At 39.8% G+C, this 22,491-nt stretch overlaps 1 protein-coding gene across 1 annotated transcript in view; it reads left to right on the top strand.

Moving 5' to 3' along the window:
• COL6A6 (collagen type VI alpha 6 chain) overlaps positions 1-22,491 on the top strand; it is a 147,042-nt gene that overhangs the window by 86,432 nt on the left and 38,119 nt on the right. The window contains exons 21-25 of the mRNA XM_043474750.1: positions 2,603-2,638; positions 4,427-4,489; positions 6,119-6,181; positions 17,734-17,796; positions 22,009-22,071. Coding sequence (XP_043330685.1) covers positions 2,603-2,638; positions 4,427-4,489; positions 6,119-6,181; positions 17,734-17,796; positions 22,009-22,071 — 288 coding nt within the window. The remainder of the gene's footprint in view (positions 1-2,602; positions 2,639-4,426; positions 4,490-6,118; positions 6,182-17,733; positions 17,797-22,008; positions 22,072-22,491) is intronic.

Here is a 22,491-nt window from a genome sequence, read left to right as displayed (position 1 = left end):
CCGTAGTAGCTGCATCAGTTTATATTGCCACTAACAGTGTAGGAGGGTTTCCTATTCTCGACAGCCTTTCTCCACAGTCTCCCTCCACAGCATTTGTTATTTGTAGATTTTTTTAATGATGGCCATTCTGACTGGTGTGAAGTGGTGGTTGCTGTCACTCAGTCGTGTCTGACTCTGCAACCCCATGGACTGCAGCACATCAGACTTCCCTGTCCTTCACCATCTCTCAGAGCTTACTCAAACTCATGTCCATTGAGTCAGTGATGCCATCCAACCATCTCATCCTCTGTCGTCCCCTTCTCCTCTTGCCTTCAGTCTTCCCAGCATCAGGGTCTTTTCCAGTGAGTCGGCTCTTCCCATCAGGTGGCCAAAGCTCCATCATCAGTCCTTCTAATGAATATTCAGGATTGATTTCCTTCAGGGTTGACTGGTTTGATCTCTTTGCAATCCAAGGGGCTCTGAAGAGTCTTATCCAACACCATAGTTCAGAAGCATCAATTCTTAGGCATTCAGCCTTCTTTATGGTCCAACTCTCACATCCATACATGACTACTAGAAAAACCATAGCTTTGACTACATGGACCTTTGTCAACAAAGTAATATCTCTGCTTTTTAATACACTGTCTAGGGTGGTCATAACTTTTCTTCCAAGGAGCAATCATCTTTTAACTTCATGGCTGCAGTTACCATCTGCAGTGATTTTGGAGCCCCAAAAATAAAGTCTGTCATTGTTTCCATTGTTTGCTCAACTATTTGCCATGAAGTGATGTGACTGAATGTCATGATCTTATCTTTTTGAATGTTGAGTTTTAAGCCAGCTTTTTCACTGTCCTCTTTCACCTTCATTAAGACACTCTTTAGTTCCTCTTCACTTTCTGTCATAAGGGTGGTGTAATCTGTTTGTCTTAGGTTATTGATATTTCTCCCAGCATTCTTGATTCCAGCTTGTGCTTAATCCACCCCAGCATTTCCCATGATGTTCTCTGCATAGAAGTTAAATAAGCAGGGTGACAATATACAGCCTTGAAATATTCTTTCCCTGATTTGGAACCAGTCCATTGTTCCATGTCCAGTTCTAAGTGTTGCTTCTTGACCTGCATACACATTTCTCAGGAGGCAGGTAAGATGCTCTGGTATTTCCATCTCTTTGAGAATTTTCTACCGTTTGTTGTGATCCACACAGTTAAAGGCTGCAGGAGAGTCAATAAAGCAGAAGTAGATGTTTTTCTGGAATTCCCTTGCTTTCTCTATGATCCAATGGTGTGAAGTGTACCTCATGGTAATTTTGATTTGCATTTCTCTAGTAATTAGTGATATTGGGCATCTTTTCATGTGCCTGTTGGCCATCTGTTTTTCTTCTTTGGAGAAATGTCTATAAAGTCATTTTTCAATTGGAAGAAACCCATATTTCTGTCTTCCCCTTTCTTATGGCATCTGATATATTCTGCCTTGTAAATACTTGTAGCATTTATCTCCTCCCCACTGTCTTCTGAGGTCAAGGACTGTATGTCACCTTTATGATCCTATGGTTCCCATCCTATATACTTTGTGGATAGTAGATGTTGGATAGATATTTTTCTGAATGAAACTGATGTGAATTGAACCAGAAAAGATAAACCCTTGTGTGAAAGGAGTAGAGAAAACTGCTTTTCATCCCTCTGATATGGACATTTTGACATTCATCATTCGGTGTTAAAGAAATAGGCCTCTAATCATATCCCCAGACACATAGTCTATTTCCTAAATAACAAGAGATCTTGACTGAAATATAATTAGAAGAATTTAAAATTTTCAAGACCAGCCTCACATAAAAATTTGACTTGACTATCTCAAATAAATTTCCATCACAAAAATGTCATATATATTGAATTTTACAAATCCTGGATATCAGTCATTCTATAATCTGACTTAGACAATAAAATGTCTTAGTCTCTTGTTTCCCATGTTTATGAAATATTGATCTAGAAATATTCAGATTTTCACTTTATACATAAGAGTAGTAGGAAAAATCCATTTAGTCTAGCCACTTTTTTGATCAAGTATTTTCTTAACATACTGAATTGAGTAATCTTGAATTCTAAAGTTGATTTTTCATTTTTGACAGGTAAGCTTATCTGACTTCTTGAAGGGGAAGAGGGATAAAATTAGTTTTTCTGTCATTAGCTTCTGAAATCAATCTATAATAATGTTCATGAATTCTCCTAGTGTTTCCTCTGGCTTCCTGACTTTTGGCCATTACTACACTTAATTTCTGGCTTACTTGGTAGCACTTTGGAAAAATGAAAAGAAATACAATTCAAGTCAGCCAATTTTGGTGCTTATGGTAAGTTCTAGTAGTAATTTAGTAGAAGATGAATTACTGACCACAATCTGTTCCAACCAGTATGTATAGATTTACATTGTCTATGGTTTTATTCATCTATTGCCCCAGGATAGAAATTCAGAGTTGGCAATATTTTGCTTTCATGGTGCAGTGGGTAATTTAAAGCAAAATGTGGTAACTTTTTGTTTTAATGTCAATGCCCCAAGGGTTCTGTTACTAAGTTAAACTTTAAAAAGAATTTTTCAGGGTTAATGATATCTACTTTTTTCCCTACTATAGGCAGCTCATGGCCAAAGGGGACCTACAGGCCCACAGGTACAGAGATCTTTTTTTATTTTTAATTTTTTTTTTATTTTCTAAACTGCAAATGATAAACAATGTGTGTCCAGTCAAGGAGCCTGAATAAAGCCTTTGGAAAGTCTAAATTTATTTTGCTTTTTGATGATATTGGTTGTGGAATCAAATTTGGGAAAACTTTTAAGCTATAACTTAAAGAACTCAAATCTTTAAAGAAAATTAAATGTGGGCACTTTGATAAAAAAAAAAAAAAAACTCTAAATATTAAAGATCAGAAACAATGCTTGGCCCAATTAGTATTAAATTTAACTTTGTTTGATTTCAAATACAAACTCTAGTAATTCAAGTTGTTTTCAGAAAAATAACCTACAATTTTATACCTAGCTGTACTATGAGTGATTATAAGACTTTTCCAGATAGACAAAGACCAAGAATTTACTATCCACAGATGCTACACACACACACACACACACACACACACACACACACACACCCCTTTCTTTCAAATTTTTGTTCAGTTAGCTCTGAAACCTTATTCATAATTTGCATAAACCCTTTTTTAACCAAGAGAGTACAATAAAACCTTAGTACAAATTGGATAATCTGAATGTTTTGTTCAAAAGTTAACCATGCCATCTGTTATATCATGCCCCCTTTGTACATGGTGGTGATATATTATACATGAACTTACAGTATTTATAAAAGAGCGTTGATTTAGAACTTTACAAAATTGAGGAAGCACACATCCTCAGATTAAAGATGCAATAAAGATAAATAATAAATCCATTCACAATCACATCATGGTAAAACTCCAGCATGTTAAGGAAACATCTTAAACACCACCAGAGAGAAAAAACATTTTTACCCATGAAAGGAATAACCAATTAGAATTGCAATAGGTTTCTGCTCAACAATAATACTTGCCAAAAACAACAAAGTAATGTTTTGCAAGTGCAGAAGAAAAAGAACATACAATTTTATACCTAGCTATACTATGAATGATTATAAGACATTTCCAGATAGATAAAGACTAAGAATTTACTATCCACAGATGCTACACACACACACACACACACACATAAACACACACTTTTCAAGGTTAGATTGCAACAAAATGGATAGCAAATAAAAAAAAACCCTATGAAGTGAATGAGATGAGATTGGGGAAAGAAAGTGTTGAGGAATTTCCTCTTTATTAGTTCCAGGAAAATGCATCAGTGAGGGACAGTTAATCTCATCTAACTGTGTAACAACTGAGACATAAATATAGGCTATCCAACTATCCAAGTTAAACTTTTTAATCCTATTTGGAATTCTTCTCTGTGGCAGAGTTCAAAAGCAATGTGAAGGGAATGATCAACTTTTGATCCTTATTTAAATATTTGAATATAAATATAATGTAATATTTGAATATAAATAAAATGTAAGATAGATGCATGGATATCTTTAAGAAAATGTGAAATAAATTGTGAGTTTCTATAGTTCAACACCCAAGTTTGATATAGTATATAACCAGTGTTACAGGCAAAGAAGGGAGTGTGTGTGTGCGTGTGTGTGTGTGCACATGTGTGCATGCACATATGCATGTGGTGTATGAAGAATGAAAGTAAATACACCAACATATTAAGCTATGGTTATCTCTACTTCAGATTATAGAAAATTTTTGTTTGCCTTCTTATATTTACATTTATTTTTCAAATATCCTGCATTGTCATCATGATTGCAAAAATATTTTGAAACTTGCACATAAAGGAGACAAAGTTTCCGAGAAAATACTGTTAACAGTTTGATTCTCCCTCCCCATAGGGGAAACCGGGCATCCCAGGTCCAGATGGACTTGCAGGGTCTCTGGGACTTAAGGGTCCTCAGGTACGTAACAAGACTAACCAGGCTATGAGAACAGAAAGAAGAATCTGAACCCTTGATAGAATACAACCTTCTTGCAAAAGTACAGATGTTTCAAGTGTTTTCAGAGTAATGAAGTAAGGAAGCAACACAGTCTTGACTTGTACAGTGCTTGTACATGTTGGTGATATATGTGAACTTGCAATGTTTATAAAGGGTTCTGTCCCAGTCAGGAGGTGAAAAGGCAATGAACTCTGGGCAGCGGTCCCTATACAATGGTCCAGGCTGACTGGTGTATCCTAGGGAGATCTTGAGCCAAATAAAATGCTGGGCCTCAAAACTGGGATTTTTGGTCAACTGAGCTATGTATCTGGATGCCTGTAATATAGAAAAATTGGCTCTACCCTAGCAAAGAATAGAGCTGAGGTCTTCAGTGGGGGTGATGTATAGTCATCTTCCTAGCTCACTTCTCTAGGGAGCTGCCTCAAGCACTTTTTCCTTTGCAAAGAACAAGCAAATGGTTGGCTCTTAACACTGCTTACATGAGGGGAAAGGAAACATGTGCCAGAAAGAGCAAGATGTAGCCTAAAGCAATCATGGGGAGGGAAGGGAAGTCCTCAGAAATGCTGAAGAAAGGTCAGGAATAAGAAAGTTAGAAAATGTTTTTTTCTCTATAAACTTTTACTTTTGAAATCTTGAGAAGTAAATTTGCTCTTTGGCAAATGCAGGACAGCAATGATCCTGCAGTTTTTCAAGGTTGTAATCTATGTAGCTAAAAAAAAAAAGGAAGTAACTTTTATATGTTGGCAGCTTGCTGCATGGAAGTTGGGCAAAATATCCATAAACATCAGAGGAGAAAGTTAATCCACATTTTACCAAGATTTCAGAGCAGTAAACAGTCTGCCCTTTGGACCTCTTATTACTTTCTAGTTTGATTGCTTTTGTTTGTCTTACTTGGCAACTGAGGAATGTTCACTTTTCTTACCTTCAAGTGAGAAATATATGCCACTGGGATTGTAGGGAAGCGTTTCAATAGATTGGCTGGCTTTATTTCATGCTAAACAAGTAATACTACATCTATTCATCCATTTTATAGGCTCTTGCTTTTTTATGACATAATTTAAAATGAGATGCAAAAGCCAAACACAGTATGAAGGTTTCTCTGCATAACATATGGAATCCAAAATTAATAGAAAACATAATACTCCAGATGTACAATTATCTAAATTTTGTCTTACAATGTGCTATGTCTTATTTATGACCAATCTTTAGTGTGGTTATTAAATAGAAAATCCATTTAATTATTCCAGTTTCAGATTTACGTAAGTAAAAATTACTTTTAAAGTAACAGATACATGAATTTTAGTACAAAGATCCTTTAGAATAATTAGAAAGCAATACTGGAAAATTTAGCAATTCAGTGTTTCTTCAGTTTGACTGCAAATGCCAAGCCATTTAAGCACTAGACTGGACCCTTATGCCTTGGAGAGAAGGAGAAGTTGACCAATCAAGAGAGAACCAAAGGCATGAATGGAGTTCTCTTTTTAATTTCCGTCCATGTTACTGACTTAGCATTTCCATTTTTAATATTCAAGTTAATATTCTGATGTTCTCTTTTGGGGAGAAAATAACACTTTAATTCTCTATATGTAGGGTCCAAGAGGAGAAGCTGGTATGAAAGGAGAAAAAGGAAATCTGGGAAGTAAAGGTCCCCAGGTATGTAATAAGAGACAGTGACTGCATCTGACTCTGATCTTGGCTTGAATGTGGATGTCCTTGTGGTTGCCTCTCCTCAGATGGAGTTATCTGCTGCCTGTGAACCAGCAAAGTGGGTGAGGTTTGACCTTGGAGCTCAATGCGGTGGCTGCATCATGTTCTGGTCACTGCCTTGCAGAGTGGGTGTCATTATGTCAGACACAGAGGCGAAAGATAACAGCTCAGCCATTATTGTGATGTCAAGAATTCCTTCTTTATGTAAATCAGGTCACATGACTCATGAATCCCAGTCCTCAGGGGCTTACCCTTGCACCCAGAATACAAACTACTTCAGTGGTCCTCAACTAACCACACATAAGAATCTCCTGGGAGAACTGTAAAAGACCCAACCACCTGGAACCCGCTCCAGACCACTTAAATCCAAACTCTCCTCAGGTGGTTCTCACATATGCACCCAGTATGGGAAGTGACTGTCCAACACCAACACTTCTTCACCTTCAAGATACTGAACAAACCTAAAGAACTTAAATCGCAGATTCTGGTTGAGCAGGTGTGAGATGGGGCTTGAGATGCTACACTTCCAACAAGCTCCTGGGTGATGCCGATGCTGCTGGTCCCTAGACCACACTTTAAGTAGTAGGTCTCCTACCTGCTATCATAAAATATATTTATTTTCTTAGCTTAACTATTTCTGAAACAGGCAAATTTAATTCATATGACCATTATATCTGCTACTGTGGGCAAGAATCCCTTAGAAGAAATGGAGTAGCTGTCATAGTCAACAAGAGTCCGAAATGCAGTACTTGAGTGCAATCTCAAAATGACAGAATGATCTCTGTTCCTTTCCAAAGCAAAACATTCAATATCACAGTAATCCAAGTCTTGTGTCCCAACCCCCAATGCCTAAGAAGCTGAAGCTGAATGGTTCTATGAACCTGCAAGACCTTCTAGAAATAACCCCTCAAAAAGATATTCTTTTCCTCATAGGGGGCTGGAATGCAAAAGTAGGAAGTCAAGAAATACCTGGAATAACAGAGACAAGCTTGGCCTTGGAGTACAGAATGAAGCAGGGCAAAGGCTAACAGAGTTTTGCCAAGAGAACACACTGGTCATAGCAAACACACTCTTCCAACAAAACAAGAGACAGCTCTACACACGGACATCACCAAATGGTAAATACCAAAATCAGACTGATTATGTTCTTTCCAGCCAAAGATGGAGAAGCTCTATACAGTCAGCAAAAAACAAGACCAGGAACTGACTGTGGCTCAGATCATGAACTCCTTATTGCAAATTCAGACTTAAATTGAAGAAAGTGGGGAAAACCACTAGGCCATTCATTATGACCTAAGTCAAATCCCTTAGGATTATACAGTGGAAGTGATGAGTACATTCAAGGAATTAGATCTAATAGACAGAGTGCCTGAAGAACTATGGGAGGGGGTTCATAACATTGTTCAGGAGGCAGTGATCAAAACCATTCCCAAGAAGAAGAAATGCAAAAAGTCAAAATGGTGGTCTGAGGAGGCCTTACAAATAGGTGAGAAAAGAAGAGAAGCGAAAGGCAAAAAAGAAAAGGAAAGATATTCTCATTTGAATGCAGAGTTCCAAAGAATAGCAAGGAGAGATAAGAAAGCCTTCCTCAGTGATCAATGCAAAGAAATATAGAGATGGCTTCAAGAAAATTAGAGATACCAAGGGAACATTTCATGCAAAGATGGGCTCAATAAAGGACAGAAATGGTATGGACCTAACAGAAGCTGAAGCTATTAAGAAGAGGTGGCAAGAATATACAAGAGAACTATACAAAAAAGATCTTCATGACCTAGATAACCATGGTGTGATCACTCACCTAGAGCCAGACATCCTGGAATGCAAAGTCAAGTGGGCCTTAGGAAGCATCACTACAAACAAAGCTAGTGGAGGTGACGGAATTCCAGTTGAGCTATTTCAAATCCTGGTAGATGATGCTATAGAAGTGCCGCACTCAATATGCCAGCAAATTTGGAAAACTCAGCAGTGGCCACAGGACTGGAAAAGGTCAGTTTTCATTCCAATCCCAAAGAAAGACATTGTCAAAGGATGTTCAAACTACCACACAATTGCGCTCATCTCACACACTAGCAAAGTAATGCTCAAAACTCTCCAAGTGAGACTTCAACAGTACGTGAACTGAGAGTTTCTAGATGTCCAAGCTGGGTTCAGAAAAGGCAGAGGAACCGGAGATCAAATTGCCAACATCCATTGGATCATAGATAAAGCAAGAGAATACCAGAAGAACATCTACTTCTGCTTCATTGATTACTCTAATGCCTTTGACTGTGTGGATCACAAAAAACTGTGGAAAATTCTTCAAAAGATGGGAATACCAGACCACCTTACCTGCCTCCTGAGAAATCTGTAGGTCAAGAAGCAACAGTTAGAACTGGACATAGAACAATGGACTGGTTCCAAATTGGTAAAGGAGTACATCAAGGCTGTATATTGTCACCCTGCTTATTTAACTTATGTGCAGAGTGCATCATGTGAAATGCTGGGCTGGATGAAGCAGAAGCTGGAATCAAGATTGCCGGGAGAAATATCAATAACCTGAAATATGCAGATGATACCACCCTTATGACAGAAAGTGAAAAGGAACTAAAGAGCGTCTTGGTGAACATGAAAGAGGAGAGTGAAAGAACTAGCTTAAAATTCAGCATTCAGAAAACTAAGATCATGGCATCTGGTCCCATCACTTCATGGCAAATAGATGGGGAAACAATGGAAACAATGACAGACTTTATTTTGGAGGGCTCCAAAATCACTGCAGATGGTGACTGCAGCCACGAAATTAAAAGATGCTTGCTTCTTGGAAGAAAAGCTATGAGCAACCTAGATAGCATATTAAAAAGCAGAGAGATTACTTTGCCAACAAAGGTCCACATAGTCAAAGCTATGGTTTTTCCAATAGTCATGTATGAATGTGAGTGTTGGACTATAAAGAAGGCTGAGTGCCGAAGAATTGATGCATTTGAACTGTGGTGTTGGAGAAGATACTTGAGAGTTCCTTGGACTGCAAGGAGATCCAACCAGTCCATCCTAAAGGAAATCAACCCTGAATATTCATTGGAAACACTGGAGTTGAAGCTGAAACTCCAATACTTTGGCCACCTGATGGGAAGAACTGACTCATTGGAAAAGACCCTCATTTTGGGAAAGATTGAAGCCAGGAGAAGGGGATGACAGAGGATGAGATGGTTGGATGGCATCATTGACTTGATGGACATGAGTTTGAGCAAGCTTCAGGAGTTGGTGATTGACAGGGAAGCCTGGCGTGCTGCAGTCCATGGGGTTGCAAAAATTTGGACATGACTGAGCGACCGAACTGAACTGAACTAGCTCTTTGTCTTCCCTTCTAAACTGTAAGCTCTGTGAGAGCTAGGACTTTGTCCCAGAGCCCAGAATAACAGTGCTGCCACACAACAGAATCAACGTGTATTTGTATAATGAATCAATTAGTAAAGGAATGAATGATTCTCAGTTGGGACTTGTGCTCAAGGCTAACATGAGGATAAAGCAAATCCCTTACTTTGTGTCTATTAGTTAAACTTGGCAATGGTCCAACATTTAAGTGGATATGTTCATCTTCAGAATTTTTAAGAAGCTCTTTGCATGAATGTGTATCTAATAACACAATATTTAAAAGCATATTAATTACTGTTCATAATGATATTTTGTTCCTAATTTTGATGACTGTGCCCCTTTGAAAAGCATGAAAACCTTAAAATTTCATGTAGGATTAAACTAATGAAAAGTAACTGTTTTGCACTCACATCCTTGAATCTAAGAAAGCTTGCTGGCACCACAAACTGGGATTTTAAAATAACAGTAAGTGCCAAAGGAAATATATATGTGGCGATTATATCATCTGTTTATGTGAAATATTGAGATGTAGATTGGTTGAAATCCAGAGCTTGATAATTCCCTTGCTCTAGAATCCAGAATTTTATCCAAGTGGCCATTACTCAAATAAGGTATTTCATTTGCCGTGTAGCTGACTTCTACGGGTGGGTGCCCCTTAATCTCGCCTTGGCAGGGTTGGTCATATCATAAATCACCCAGCCTCTTGGCATTGCCAGTTCGTCAAAAGGCACCACCTCCTTCTAGCCGAGCTCATCTGTTTATCTGCCTGGAAAGCATGGTTCCTTTCTTTCTTTGCTTTTCTTAAAACACCCTCATGAACACAGTGAAAGTACCATTTCAAAATGTGTAGATTTTTCTATGCTTAGGATATGATGAACTCGATCTCAGAATTATTGCTTTCAGAGGGAAACCACGGGAGACAAACAATCGAATAAGAGAATGTTACTCTTCGTTGGCTCTAAATCCACAGACACAGGCTGTGCAGTGTTTTACAGAACAAGGACCAGTGTCTCAAATGGAATTACATGAGTGTTTTCTAACTGCAGTCTTTTGAAGTTTTTCTTAGGATGTACAGTTAGAAAAAGGGATGTGATTTTTGTTGATGGTGTCCTGAAGACTTATTAATTGATGCACTGTTGGAGCATTCTGCATAAATCAAACGTGCTAATGCAGTCAGGTATATGCAATAAAAGAAATACAGTCCGTAGCATGATGAAAAAGAAGAAAGAACTTTGAAAGGAATGGCATATTCTTTTGTACCTTTCTTTGTTCCCTTCTTGTTTGATTTACTTTTAAGCCCTATGCTAATGTAACCAATGCCTAGAAGAGAAATGGAAAGTAGATGCAAAATACTAATTCCAGTTAGAACTGCCATTATTCCTTGAATACTTAGACTTATTAGTGAGATAATCACTAGCATCATATGAAATATCAAGGAAGGTTGAAATTATCCAGTGCAAATTTGGAATACAAAATATAACTTCTGTTGTAATTTTTGCAAAGCCTAGCATAGTAGTCAAGGGCACAGAGTCTGGAGCCAAGCTTCCTGGTTTAGATTGCCAGACTTGAACCTTCTTAGTGGTGTGGCCATGGGTAATTTATTTAAGCTCTCTGTACCTCAACTTTCCCAGATGCAAAATGAGAATAGTAATAATAGCTATTATAATTATATTATAATAATCGTTATAATACCACATTGGATTGTTGTGAAATTTAAATGGTTTAATATATATAGGAATTTAGAATGATGCCTGCATTACAATAAGCATCATATAAATGTATATTACTACCATATTGTATCAACATTGCCTAACAGGTACATTCTATACCCAAGGCATTCTAATGCCAATCCAAGGAAGGCCATAATAGTAGTACCCCATGACAATACATAATCTGTATTGCAATTATTGAATTTCATCAGTCTGTGTAATTTAGGTTGGATCATCGACCATTTCTTCCACTCCCTTGACAAACGAGTACTGACACACACTTCCTGTGGATCAGGCCCTGTAGTAGAATAAAGGCTGAGATAAACACAGACCCTGGCCTCAGATGCTCCCAATCTCATAAAGGAAACTCGTGCAAACACATCGTTGAGATGTGACATGCTGAATGTTAAAAATAGAATTATACACAGGGGATAGAGCGGTAGGAGAGAGGGTGGAGTTTAAGGAGGACAGTGGCTTAGATTTTCATAGGATAAGGAGGTGTTTTCCAGGTGACCAAGGGAGAGGCAGGCATGGGAAAGGAACCACATTGTGTAAATAGAGATGAAGGTGACTTTGGGAAGCCATAAATGGTTCAGTGTGGATGGAGTGTAGGGTATATGAAGAAAGATCAGAAGTTGAGCTCGGGGGCCGTCCCCAACACTGTCCAGGTCAGCATCTTCTCAGGTGTCCCGGTGTTTGTTCTTGCATTAACCCTCCCCTTGCTGGTCTCTTGATTTCTATTTTCTCAGACTTAGCTCATATCTGGCTCTTCCAGAAGCTGAGAACTTTATCTCCTTGAGGTATTCCACCCCGGCCTGATATCTGCTGGTTGTGAGTGTAGAAAGAATTTTACCCCCACAAAAATAGTGAGACGGATTTCTTTTAAGTGTGGGAAGGACCCACGTCTTCTGCCCTGCCCTGTCACAGCCTATCCAAAGTCAAGGGGTTCTTGGCAGCGTCCCAGCCATGTATCCCAAACTCCTAGAGCAACCCTTTCTGATAAGATGCTACCTAAGACATTAAAAAAAAAATTTAAGTTCTAAGCATCTCCTTTCTATCCTCCCTTAATTGGCAGTCCTTGGCAGTTGTGATTGCCAAGGACTCTGTGTCAGAGTTGGAGGTTAGATCTCTCTAACCTGTTAGATCGCCCATGTTGGAGGTTAGATCTGTCCCAGCCTCCTGCATCAAGTTTGGAGATTCACATTTTTAAAACTCCAATCTCAGATGGTGCATGGATGGTAAGAGTCTTGAAATTCTATCTGAAACACGGGCCTTAGGACAGAAGACAAGAGTGGCTAGGAGTTCAGTCTCTAGAGACAGAATTGGGTTCACTTTCCATCTCATCCTCTTAACTGAGTGATTTGGGGTTAAATGCCTTGAGAATCTGTTTTTAACTGGCAAAATGGTGTTAACAACATGTGTCTCATTGTGTTGTTGTAAGGATTGAATAAGTCTATATATAAGTATCCTGGAGAAGGGAATGGCTACCCACTCCAGTATTCTTGCCTAGAGAATTCCATGGACAGAAGAGCCGGGAGGGCTACAGTCTATGGAGCCGCAAAGAATATATACCTCTCAGTACAATGCCTTTCACAAAACAAATGCTCAATAAAAGTCCACCATTATAACAAAGCCGATGGAGATTTGACCTCTAACCAATGTCCTTTCCTTTTAGTTCAGTTCAGTTCAGTCGCTTAGTCGTGTCCGACTCTTTGCAACCCCATGGACTGCAGCACGCCAGATTTCCCTGTCCATAACCAACACTCGGAGCTTGCTCCAACCCATGTCCAGTAGGCCTGATGCCCTGGACACCTCTTTATTCTCCACAGCTGCTCTTCATCTCAGATCAAGTCAGTTTTTTGACTCGATATCTTGGGAGTGACAGGGAATTTCCCTTCTTTCCTTTAGAGACATGTCCATTTTACAATCAGCAGTATTTGAGTAGGTAATATATCTGGATAACAATTCACTGAATCTTGAGCTCCACTCAAGCACTCACAGACCCGTTTGTGTGATCCGGCCCAGGAAACAGAAGCAGGTTTTCTGATGTTCTAATTACAAACCTGTCCATTTCCACCCATCCATCCATCCATCCAAGAAATCTTTTACTTTGGATGACTTTCAAGCAGGATAATCTCCCATTGTGCTTGTGTGTGCTTGTGGGGACTATACATGAGTAGCTCTGAGAAGTCTGCTGTGTCTCATAGACCTCTTTATGTCTAGAGGAAACACACAAAAAAATGAGCTCTTAAATAAGACTTCCAATATATCCCTATTGTCAAGGGCAAATAAAAACCCTACTTCAGAAGTATGTTTCATGTACATGTGAAATACATACAAATTTCATATGGAAAACCAACAAGCTAAGCACACTATTTCATCCCCCTTGGAGACCATTCTTGGATAAGTGGATGGATAGATAGAGGCATGAAATGGGTGGAGTGATTGGTTCTACGTACACTTCTAAGTTCCAGAAATACAAAGTCAATAAGACATGCCCCTTCCTTCAAGGAGTGTACAGGCTGGCATCTAGTGGATGAGAGAAATAAATGAACAACTACATACGGAGGCATTTGTGGGACACTTATGAGATCCAGTTCATCCAGGGGATTCAGATCTTCCTGAAAAAGTGATGCTAAAAGTAAGACTTTTAAGGAAAGGGAGATTATAACTCTCCCTAGACAGAAAATGGAACAGCTAAAGTAACAACTTGCGTTAAGTGTGGAGACATAAGACAACAAGAATTTGAGAACTTCACAGGGTTTAATGAGCATGACCACAGAGTGACTGATGAATGCACAGGCATGGAATAGCCACATTTTGAGGGATTTTACATATCAATAAAGGCCATCAGCTTTATTGTGAAACCTACTTAGAATTCAGAATTTCAGACAAAGTCATAGCATCATCAGCCTGACATTTTAAATCGAAAGGGAGAAAGAGAGGAGAATGGATTAGAGCAAGGCCAGGCTACATTTAGGGAAGCTGGGAATTTGGGCGAGAATTCAAGAAGGACCTGAAGGTAGGTGATGGCCTTGGGAATGGAAGAGAGATGAATAGAGAAAGGAAATAGAATCTGTAGGACTTGTGGCTGAATAGCTTTGAAAGATGATCTAGAGGGAAGAGTCTAGGATGATTCTTAGGTTTCCAACCTGGGTTTCAAGGGAAGTCAGGGTGGTACCATTCCTTATGAAAAGAATAGGACTGAGTGTGACTGGTGGTAAATATAACTATCTCTGGTAATCAGTTTTTATGAAATACCCAATTGTTTACTCGCTGAGTTGTTCCCGATTCTTTGCAACCCCATGGACTGCAGCCCACCAGTGATCCCCCGTCCATGGGATTTTCCAGGCAAGAATACTGGATTGCCATTTCCTTCTGAAGAGATACCCAATATGCATCTTAATAGATGAATCTGCTGGCCAGTTGATTGTTTTGTACCAGAATCGTATATTTAGGATCATTTGATGGAAGTGGTATGTGAATCTATGAGGCTGTCACTCAGGAATAGCAGATGAATTAAAAAAAAAAAAAAAAGGTCTGAGGAGCCCTTGGTACATGGAGATTTAAGAGGCCAGTAGAAAGGGAGTCTTCAATGGTTACTGAGAGGAAACCAGAGAGGAGACAGGAAAACCATGGTAACTGGGTGTTACAGAAGTTAATGGAAACGCTTCAAAGAACACAGTATTAATTATATAAGATAAGAACATTATAAAGTCAACTGGATTGAACGCAAAGGTCTTGGGAACTCCATGCAGCAATGGAAGTAAAAGTTAGGTGGGAAAGGAATAAGAGCTATGGAGGGTGAAGAAATTGAGACTCTCCCTTTTTGCAGGTTGTAGGAAAATTATTATTATCTTCCCTAGTAACCAATTTGTTGTTCCACAGTCTTTCCTATTAGGAAATCTTTTATGTCCATCTTATCAAATCTTTAATTTTTTAAAAGATGAAAAGGTAATGTTAATTTTTTCATCTTGAACAAAATTAAGTTACTAAGGTTCATGCTTATTACACAGATTTGGATTGTTTATTTTTAAATTATAGTAGTCATGGCAAAAAATGGGAAAATGACTTCAATTCATTGGTGTTTGGATTATTTACAAGTACCTGTAAGCAGTTTAACCAAAAGAGCTTTCTGTTGCCATATGTTTGGAAATCCCCAAGGGAAAATTCAATCCCAAGTGTCAAAAACATAGAAAGGTAGTTGGGCTGCTATGAATTGGGGTCTTTGAATGCTTAGCTCTATTCCAAGCTGTTCCAAGAAAGCATGCTTTCCTCCACACCCTCTCCAGCCTTTACTGTTTGTAGACTTTTTGATGGCAGTCATTCTGACCGGCTTGAGATGATACCTCATTATGGTTTTGATTTGCATTTCCTTAACAATAAGTGATGTTGAACATCTTTTCATGTGTTTGTTAGCCATCTGTATGTCCTCTTTGAAGATTCTTCAGTTCTTTGGCCCACTTTTTATTGAGTTGTTCGTTTTTCTGGTATTGAGCTGCATGAGCTGCTTGTATGTTTTGGAGATTAGTTCTTTATCAGTTGCTTCATTTGCTGTTATTTTCTCTCATTCTGAAGGCTCCCTTTATGCCTTGTTGTGAACAACTAGGTGTTGTTTCACCTAGTTTCCTTCATTGTGCAAAAGTTTTTAAGTTTAATTAGGTCCCATTTGTTTATTTTTGTTTTTGTTTCCATTACTCTGGGAGGTGGATCATAGAGGATTTTTCTGTGATATATGTCAGAGAGTGTTCTGCCTGTTTTCCTCTAAGACTTTTATAGTTTCTGGTCTTACATTTAAATCTTGAATCCATTTTGAGTTTATTTTTGTGTATGTATAGAAAGTGTTCTAGTTTCATCCTTCTACACATGGTTGACCAGTTTTTCCAGCACGATTTGTTAAAAAGATTTTTTTTTCTCCATTATGTATCTCTCTTACACTGTTGGTGGGAATGCAAACTGGTACAGCCACTATGGAGAAGTGTGGAGATTCCTTAAAAAATTGACACACATGACCCAGCAATTCCTCTGCTGGGCATACACACCAAGGAAACCAGAATTGAAAGAGACATGTGTACCCCAATGTTCATTGCAGCGCTGTTTACGATAGCTAGGACATGGAAGCAACCTACATGTCCATCAGCAGACGAATGGATGAGGAAGTTGTGGTACATATACACAATGGAATATTACTCACCTATAAAAAAGAACGCATCTGAGTCAGTTCTAAAGAGGTGGATGAAACTGGAGCCTAAATACAGAGTGAGGTAAATCAGAAAAAGAAAAACCAATACAGTATATTAATGCTTATATATGGAATTTAGGAAGACAGTAATGATGACCCTATATACAAGGCAGCAAAAGAGACATAGATGTTAAAAACAGAATTTTGGACTCAGCTGGAGAAGGCGAGGGTGGAATGATATAAGAGAATAGCATTGAAACATGTGTATTACCATATGTAAATTAGATGATCAGGGCAAATTCAATGCATGAAGCAGGGCACTCAAAGCCAGTGCTCTCAGACAACCTTGAGGGATGGGGTGGGGAGGGAGGTGGGAGGAGAGTTCAGGATGGGGGGACACATGCACCCATGGCTGATTCCTGCCAATGTATGGCAAAACCACCACAATATTGTAAAGTAATTATCCTCCGATTAAAATAAATTAATTAATTTTTTAAAAAAAGAAAACATGCTTTCTAGACTACTGGAGAGACTTCTATCACATCAAATAGATTCTCCATATTGACACATGGTATGCTTATTTGTTTGTTTTGCTATTATGTTTATCAATAAAATGTTAAAACTTTATTTATGTAGATCTTTTATCTTTCTTGTTAAATTTATCCTGAGTACTTTGCAGGGTTTTTTTTTTCTCTTATTGGTAACTGGAAATATATTTAGGTTTACTCTCCTGATTTATCTAAGAGAAAAAAATGTCAGAATGTTTATCTTGTACCACCTAAACCTGTCTTATGAGTGTTAATTATTTTTAGTAAAGTTTCTTGAGTTTTCTATCATACTAATCATATTATTTGCAAACAAAGATAAGTTTGCCTTAACAACAACACACTTTTTTGGAACGAGGAAGAATGCAGTTCTAGGCAAGTGTCATCTGGGATGATGCCTTCTTCAAATGTTAGACATTTTGACAACATCTGCTCTTAACAGTGAAACATTGAGAACCCAAAATCTCTTTGGAAGAGAAGACTCTCCGGGAAACACAGTCATTTAGGCACCATCTGGTCTGAATTACTTTATTAATTTTCTTTTATTTACTAGTCTTCATTTGACAGTTGTGGTACTTTTTTCCAGAGCGGGAGTCAATAAAGCTGTAACTCTTTCCCCATCTGTGGTTCATTTTCCTCTTAGAAGAGATACAGAGGGTTTCAAGGAAAGTTGCTTTATGTTCTACTATATTTGCAATTCTTCTTTTATTTCAGGGGCTTCCAGGACCAGCAGGAGAGGCAGGGAGTCAAGGCCGTTTGGGAAGCCAAGGAAATAAAGTAAGTCACATTCTTTTTACCCATGAAAGCTGAGGTTTTCTTCTCAAGGGAAATGCATCTGGTTATGTTAGCCAAAGCCCTTTCAACACAGAAGAGAACATATCTCATTGCCCCTCTACCCTGGCTTGATTCTTAGAGAGCCAGCAACATCTAAGGACGTGGGTGTGGACCCAGATGAAGTCAGGGAATCCAGCTCAGCCTCAGCTCATGAGGAGCCACACCCAATCTGAGAATCTCGAGGAAGGGGGACTCTTCTAGACCAGCCCTTCCTTCTTTCTCCACCCCCACCCCTTCCTTCTCTTCTTTGATTTCTATCCTCCATTTATACGAACATATGTTGAATACCTTTAAAGTCAGAGTCACTATGCTGGCCTTTAGCTGGGCTAACGTCAGCTCTGAAAGGGCAGAGGTCTTTGTTTTGCTCACTGATACATCCCTAGAGCTTTGACTAGTACCTGGCATGTCATCAATGCTTAGAAAATATCTGTTTAATGAAAGAATTTCTGGGTCGTGAAGTGAGACCTATGACATAGAATCAACCCCACAAAATTGAGAGAATGTTCAAGACAAGAATCTACAATGGGGCTTCTCTGGTGGTTCAGAGGTGAAGAATCCACCTGCCGATGCAGGAAACACGGGTTCCAGTGTTAATAGAAGTATTTCCAGACTGGAAAAAGAGGCATCATAAGGATATAGATTTTGAGTAGACTTTGGAAGATAAGAAGTGTTTAGCAAGGAGTGAGAAGGGGCAGGGGAAATTTATTGGAGAAATATTTCTTCAACAAATATTGAAGAAATAAATAAAGGAAAACACAAGACTGGAAAAAGCCCACGAGCAAGTGTTTGGGGGTGAAAATTATCCTCCTGGGGGACCATGAAGAACAGGAAGGTCTGTGGTGACTGACTTGACTAGGCAGCCAGTACAGTGTTGTTGACAGTTTGTGATCTGCACATGTGAACACAGTCAGGTTTGGAAGCTTCTAAACAGGCAACTCAGTGTAGGAATATTTTGAAGATGGAGAGATTGTAAGCCAGGAGGAGTGCTGGCCCCTCACAGACTCCAAGACAAGCCGTGACTGGGTGACTCAGCAGGGGAGGCCAGGAGGAACTCAGGAAGGGCCAATGGAGCTCTCCCAGGCGGGAACTGAGACTCAGAGAAGAGGGCTGGACAGCTCTGGGCCCCCAACTTGAGTGGGAACCCCATCACAGAAGTGGGAAAGGCAGAGTGGGCAAAAGAGTGAGGGAAACCCCTTGGTCTGTGGGTGGAGCAGAGAGTCTAAGTCTGATTGGAGATGCAGGTTTCAGAATCACTGGAATTTAAGAAAGGCTCTTGGTGATGACTCTTTGTAAGAATGGTAAGAGGAGGCAGAAAAGGAACCATTGGAAAGGAGGGGGCAGAAACACAGAAGCACACTGGATGCAGAGAAGGAGAGACTTGGAGAATCTGGGAGCCTCAGCTGGCATCAAGTAGGTAAGGGGGAAAGGACTAGAGCAGCCACCACTTCTGGTGGCCGAGATGCACCAACGAACAGATTCCAAAATGTAGCAGTTGGCCAGCTGCAAAGGACGAAACAATGTGTTTGGGATGGAGACCTCAGAAAGGCAGACATGATGGAGCCTGCAGTTGAGGGTCACAAAGACAGCTGATTGCAGGATGCAATGAGATCCATCAGTGACAAAGATAACCAGCTCTGAAAGGGATTACTAGAGATGCGGCATAGCAATAATGGTCTGGAAAGGAAAGTTTGGAACAGACACAATGGTGCCTTCTCACCCTGGAGAGGGCTGCGGGGGAAGTGGAGTCTCTGGAAAAAATGTTTTTCCTACAGTGAGGATGCATCTGTGCAGACATCATGGGCACGTAGAGAAGGTTTGCATGTGAAATGAGAGCACTTCATAGGGTGTGGTAGAAGAGACCAAGACAGAGGTAGACAGAGACGGAGGGACCCTAGAGCTGGATGTAGATGAGAGTGTAGAAGTGTGCAAGGAGATAGATAGCAGCAGGGTAGTTGTGCCAAAGAATATCATTGCTGATAAGAGAGATTTTTGAACAGGATGGGCAAGAATTTGGGAGGCAAGTGCCCTCAATGCCAACCCAAACCCTTTGGGAACCTCAAGATGGACCAAGTTCTCCAAGTCTGCGATGAGCTGCAGACGCTTACTCCTACCTTATTCCATTAAGCTCAAGTTCCCAGGGAAGCAACCAACCCAGCAGTTCATCCCAGGCTCAGTGTCTGGCTGTAACCAGTAACAAAGTGTTTGACCTTGAACAAGCTTTATGGCTTCCTTTGTCTCCCTATCTTCAAGCAGATGTTCTCAAACTTCAGTGTGCATAAGAATCAGCAGAGAAGCTTATTCACAAAGGCATATCCTTGGGCTCTACCACCAGAGCCTGACACCAGTGGGATCCAGGAATTTCCTTTGGCATGTGGACCCTAGGTACATGGGAGGCAGGTATCTTCCAGAGCGCACTTTGGGGGCCACTGCCCTGGAAGAAAGTCTGCAAGGCTGGGGGTCTTCTGCCACCCTTCCATGGAGCCCTAGTCAATGTGCCCCTCCAGGGACCAGTGTTGATGGACATTTGTCCATTTGGACTCCTCACACGTACTGTGTGGTCTTTCTAATCTTAACAGTGAGTTGACCACTCCTTCAGTGTTGGCTGTGCACGCTTCCACTCTCTTGGAAAGGGAACAGAGAATAACGAGACAGTGGAGAAACTTAGCCATGCCTTCCTCAGCCAGATGGCCAAGGTCAATAGTGTCAGCCACATTGATAGGATATATTCTTGATGTGAGAAGAAGGGCCCTTCACTTTCTCTCACTATGGGTCTTTTCTCCCCAAACTGATAAAACAAAACATAATCATGAGGAAGACATCAAACTCAAATTAAGGGACATTCTACAAAATACGTGATCAGTACTCTTCAAAACTGTCAAGATCATCAGAAACCAGAAATCAGATAAACCGTCCCCATCTAGAGTAACCTACAGAGACATGGGATCCTGGGACTGGAAAAGGAGATTTGGTGGTAAAAACTAAGGGAATATGAGTAAAGTATGGACTTGGGGCTTCCCTAGTAGCTCAGTTGGTAAAGAATCTGCCTGCAATGCAGGATACCCAGGTTCGCTCCCTGGGTCAGGAAGATCCCCTGGAGAAGGAAATGGCAACCCACTCCAGACTTCTCGCCTGGAGAATCCCATGGACAGAGGAGCCTGGCGGGCTGCAGTCCATGGAATCGCAGAGTCAGACATGACTGTGCAACTAACTTTCCTTTCCTTTTAGTTAATAAGAATGATTTACTATCCATGGGTTTGTTGTGATGAATATTCCCTACGAATGTAACTAATGTGAAGTTAACAATAGGGAGGCTAGATGTGATGTGTATAGGAACTCTTTATACTGCCTTCAGAACATTTCTGTAAATTTAAAATTGAGATTTTAAAAGCTTTTTTTTTTTTTACAAAAAGGAGTTAACCTTCTTCATTTATTTATTCATTTATTATTTATTAGTTGTAATAAATTAGTTATTTATTATTTATTAGTTAACCTTCTTCATTTATTATTTATTAGTTGGAGGCTAATTACTTTACAATATTGTAGTAGTTTTTGTCATACATTGACATGAATTAGCCATGGATTTACATGTATTCCCCATCCCGATCCTGGAGTTAACCTTCTTTTGTAAACCTATGTTAACTTTCCCAAGTAGCTGTGTGTCCTCAATGTGAGACTGAGGTTGATTTATAACCCACAGTAGACGTGCTACTAGTCGGAAGTCAGAAACTGTTTCCAGGGATGTCATGCTATCTTGGTTATCTTGACTAAAACTCTATTAATAAGTCAGTTGATTCTGCAACATCCCGATGATTTGTATGGCTCATCACAGAGAACAGTTTTGTTAATTTTTAAAACCGTCCAGACCCTCCTCTTTGACTCATGGTAAGACCTTTCCAAGGGCGTGGCTCATGGCTCCGAGTTGCTAAGATGGCAATTTGTAGCAAACAATATGTCAGACTTGCCGGGGCTTCATTTATCAATGGAGGAGACTTCACTCACCAACAGCAGCGCCTCTTGAATTGCTTACAGACTCAGTCCTAGCCACAAACCCATGATCATGGATGCAGTTGAAAATTCTTGCCTTAGTTCCATCATTTCTAACGTCCTTTACAAAAGCAACCTAATAAAGACATGTGTCATTTTTCTGTTTGACAGGGAGAACCTGGCGATCTGGGGATAAAGGGAGCCATTGGCCTTCGGGGTCCTCGAGGCTTGCCGGTTTGCGTTTTATTCCTACTTTTGATCTGGCTCTTGGACTCTTTTTAGTTCAATAGGTATCTCCTGATGTGAGAAGAAGGGCCCTTCACTTTTTCTCACTATAAGTCTTGAAAGTCTTTAGAGTGGTTCTCTAAAGAGTGTGATGAGGATAACAGCCCAATCGAGCTGTAGAATTTGCTAGAAATTGAGATTTCATCTTCATCTTGGCCAGCTTTTCCAAAGTGACAACTTCCCAGGTACCAAGCATCCTGGGTGGGATGCTCTTAAAGCCAAATGACAAAAGGGACAAAGCCTGTGGTTGACATCCCCCAACCTTGCTTCTGCTCTTTCGTCTCATCCAAACTCCTTCATGTGAAATCCAGCCCACCCTTCCACCAGTGCTAGGGGCTTCTCACTAAGGCCTGTACAAGGATCCAGCAG

The sequence above is a fragment of the Cervus canadensis genome, chromosome 7, assembly GCF_019320065.1.
Source record: "Cervus canadensis isolate Bull #8, Minnesota chromosome 7, ASM1932006v1, whole genome shotgun sequence".
In the NCBI taxonomy this organism is placed as follows: Eukaryota; Metazoa; Chordata; class Mammalia; order Artiodactyla; family Cervidae; genus Cervus; species Cervus canadensis.
This window is presented reverse-complemented; position numbering and strand designations above follow the sequence as displayed.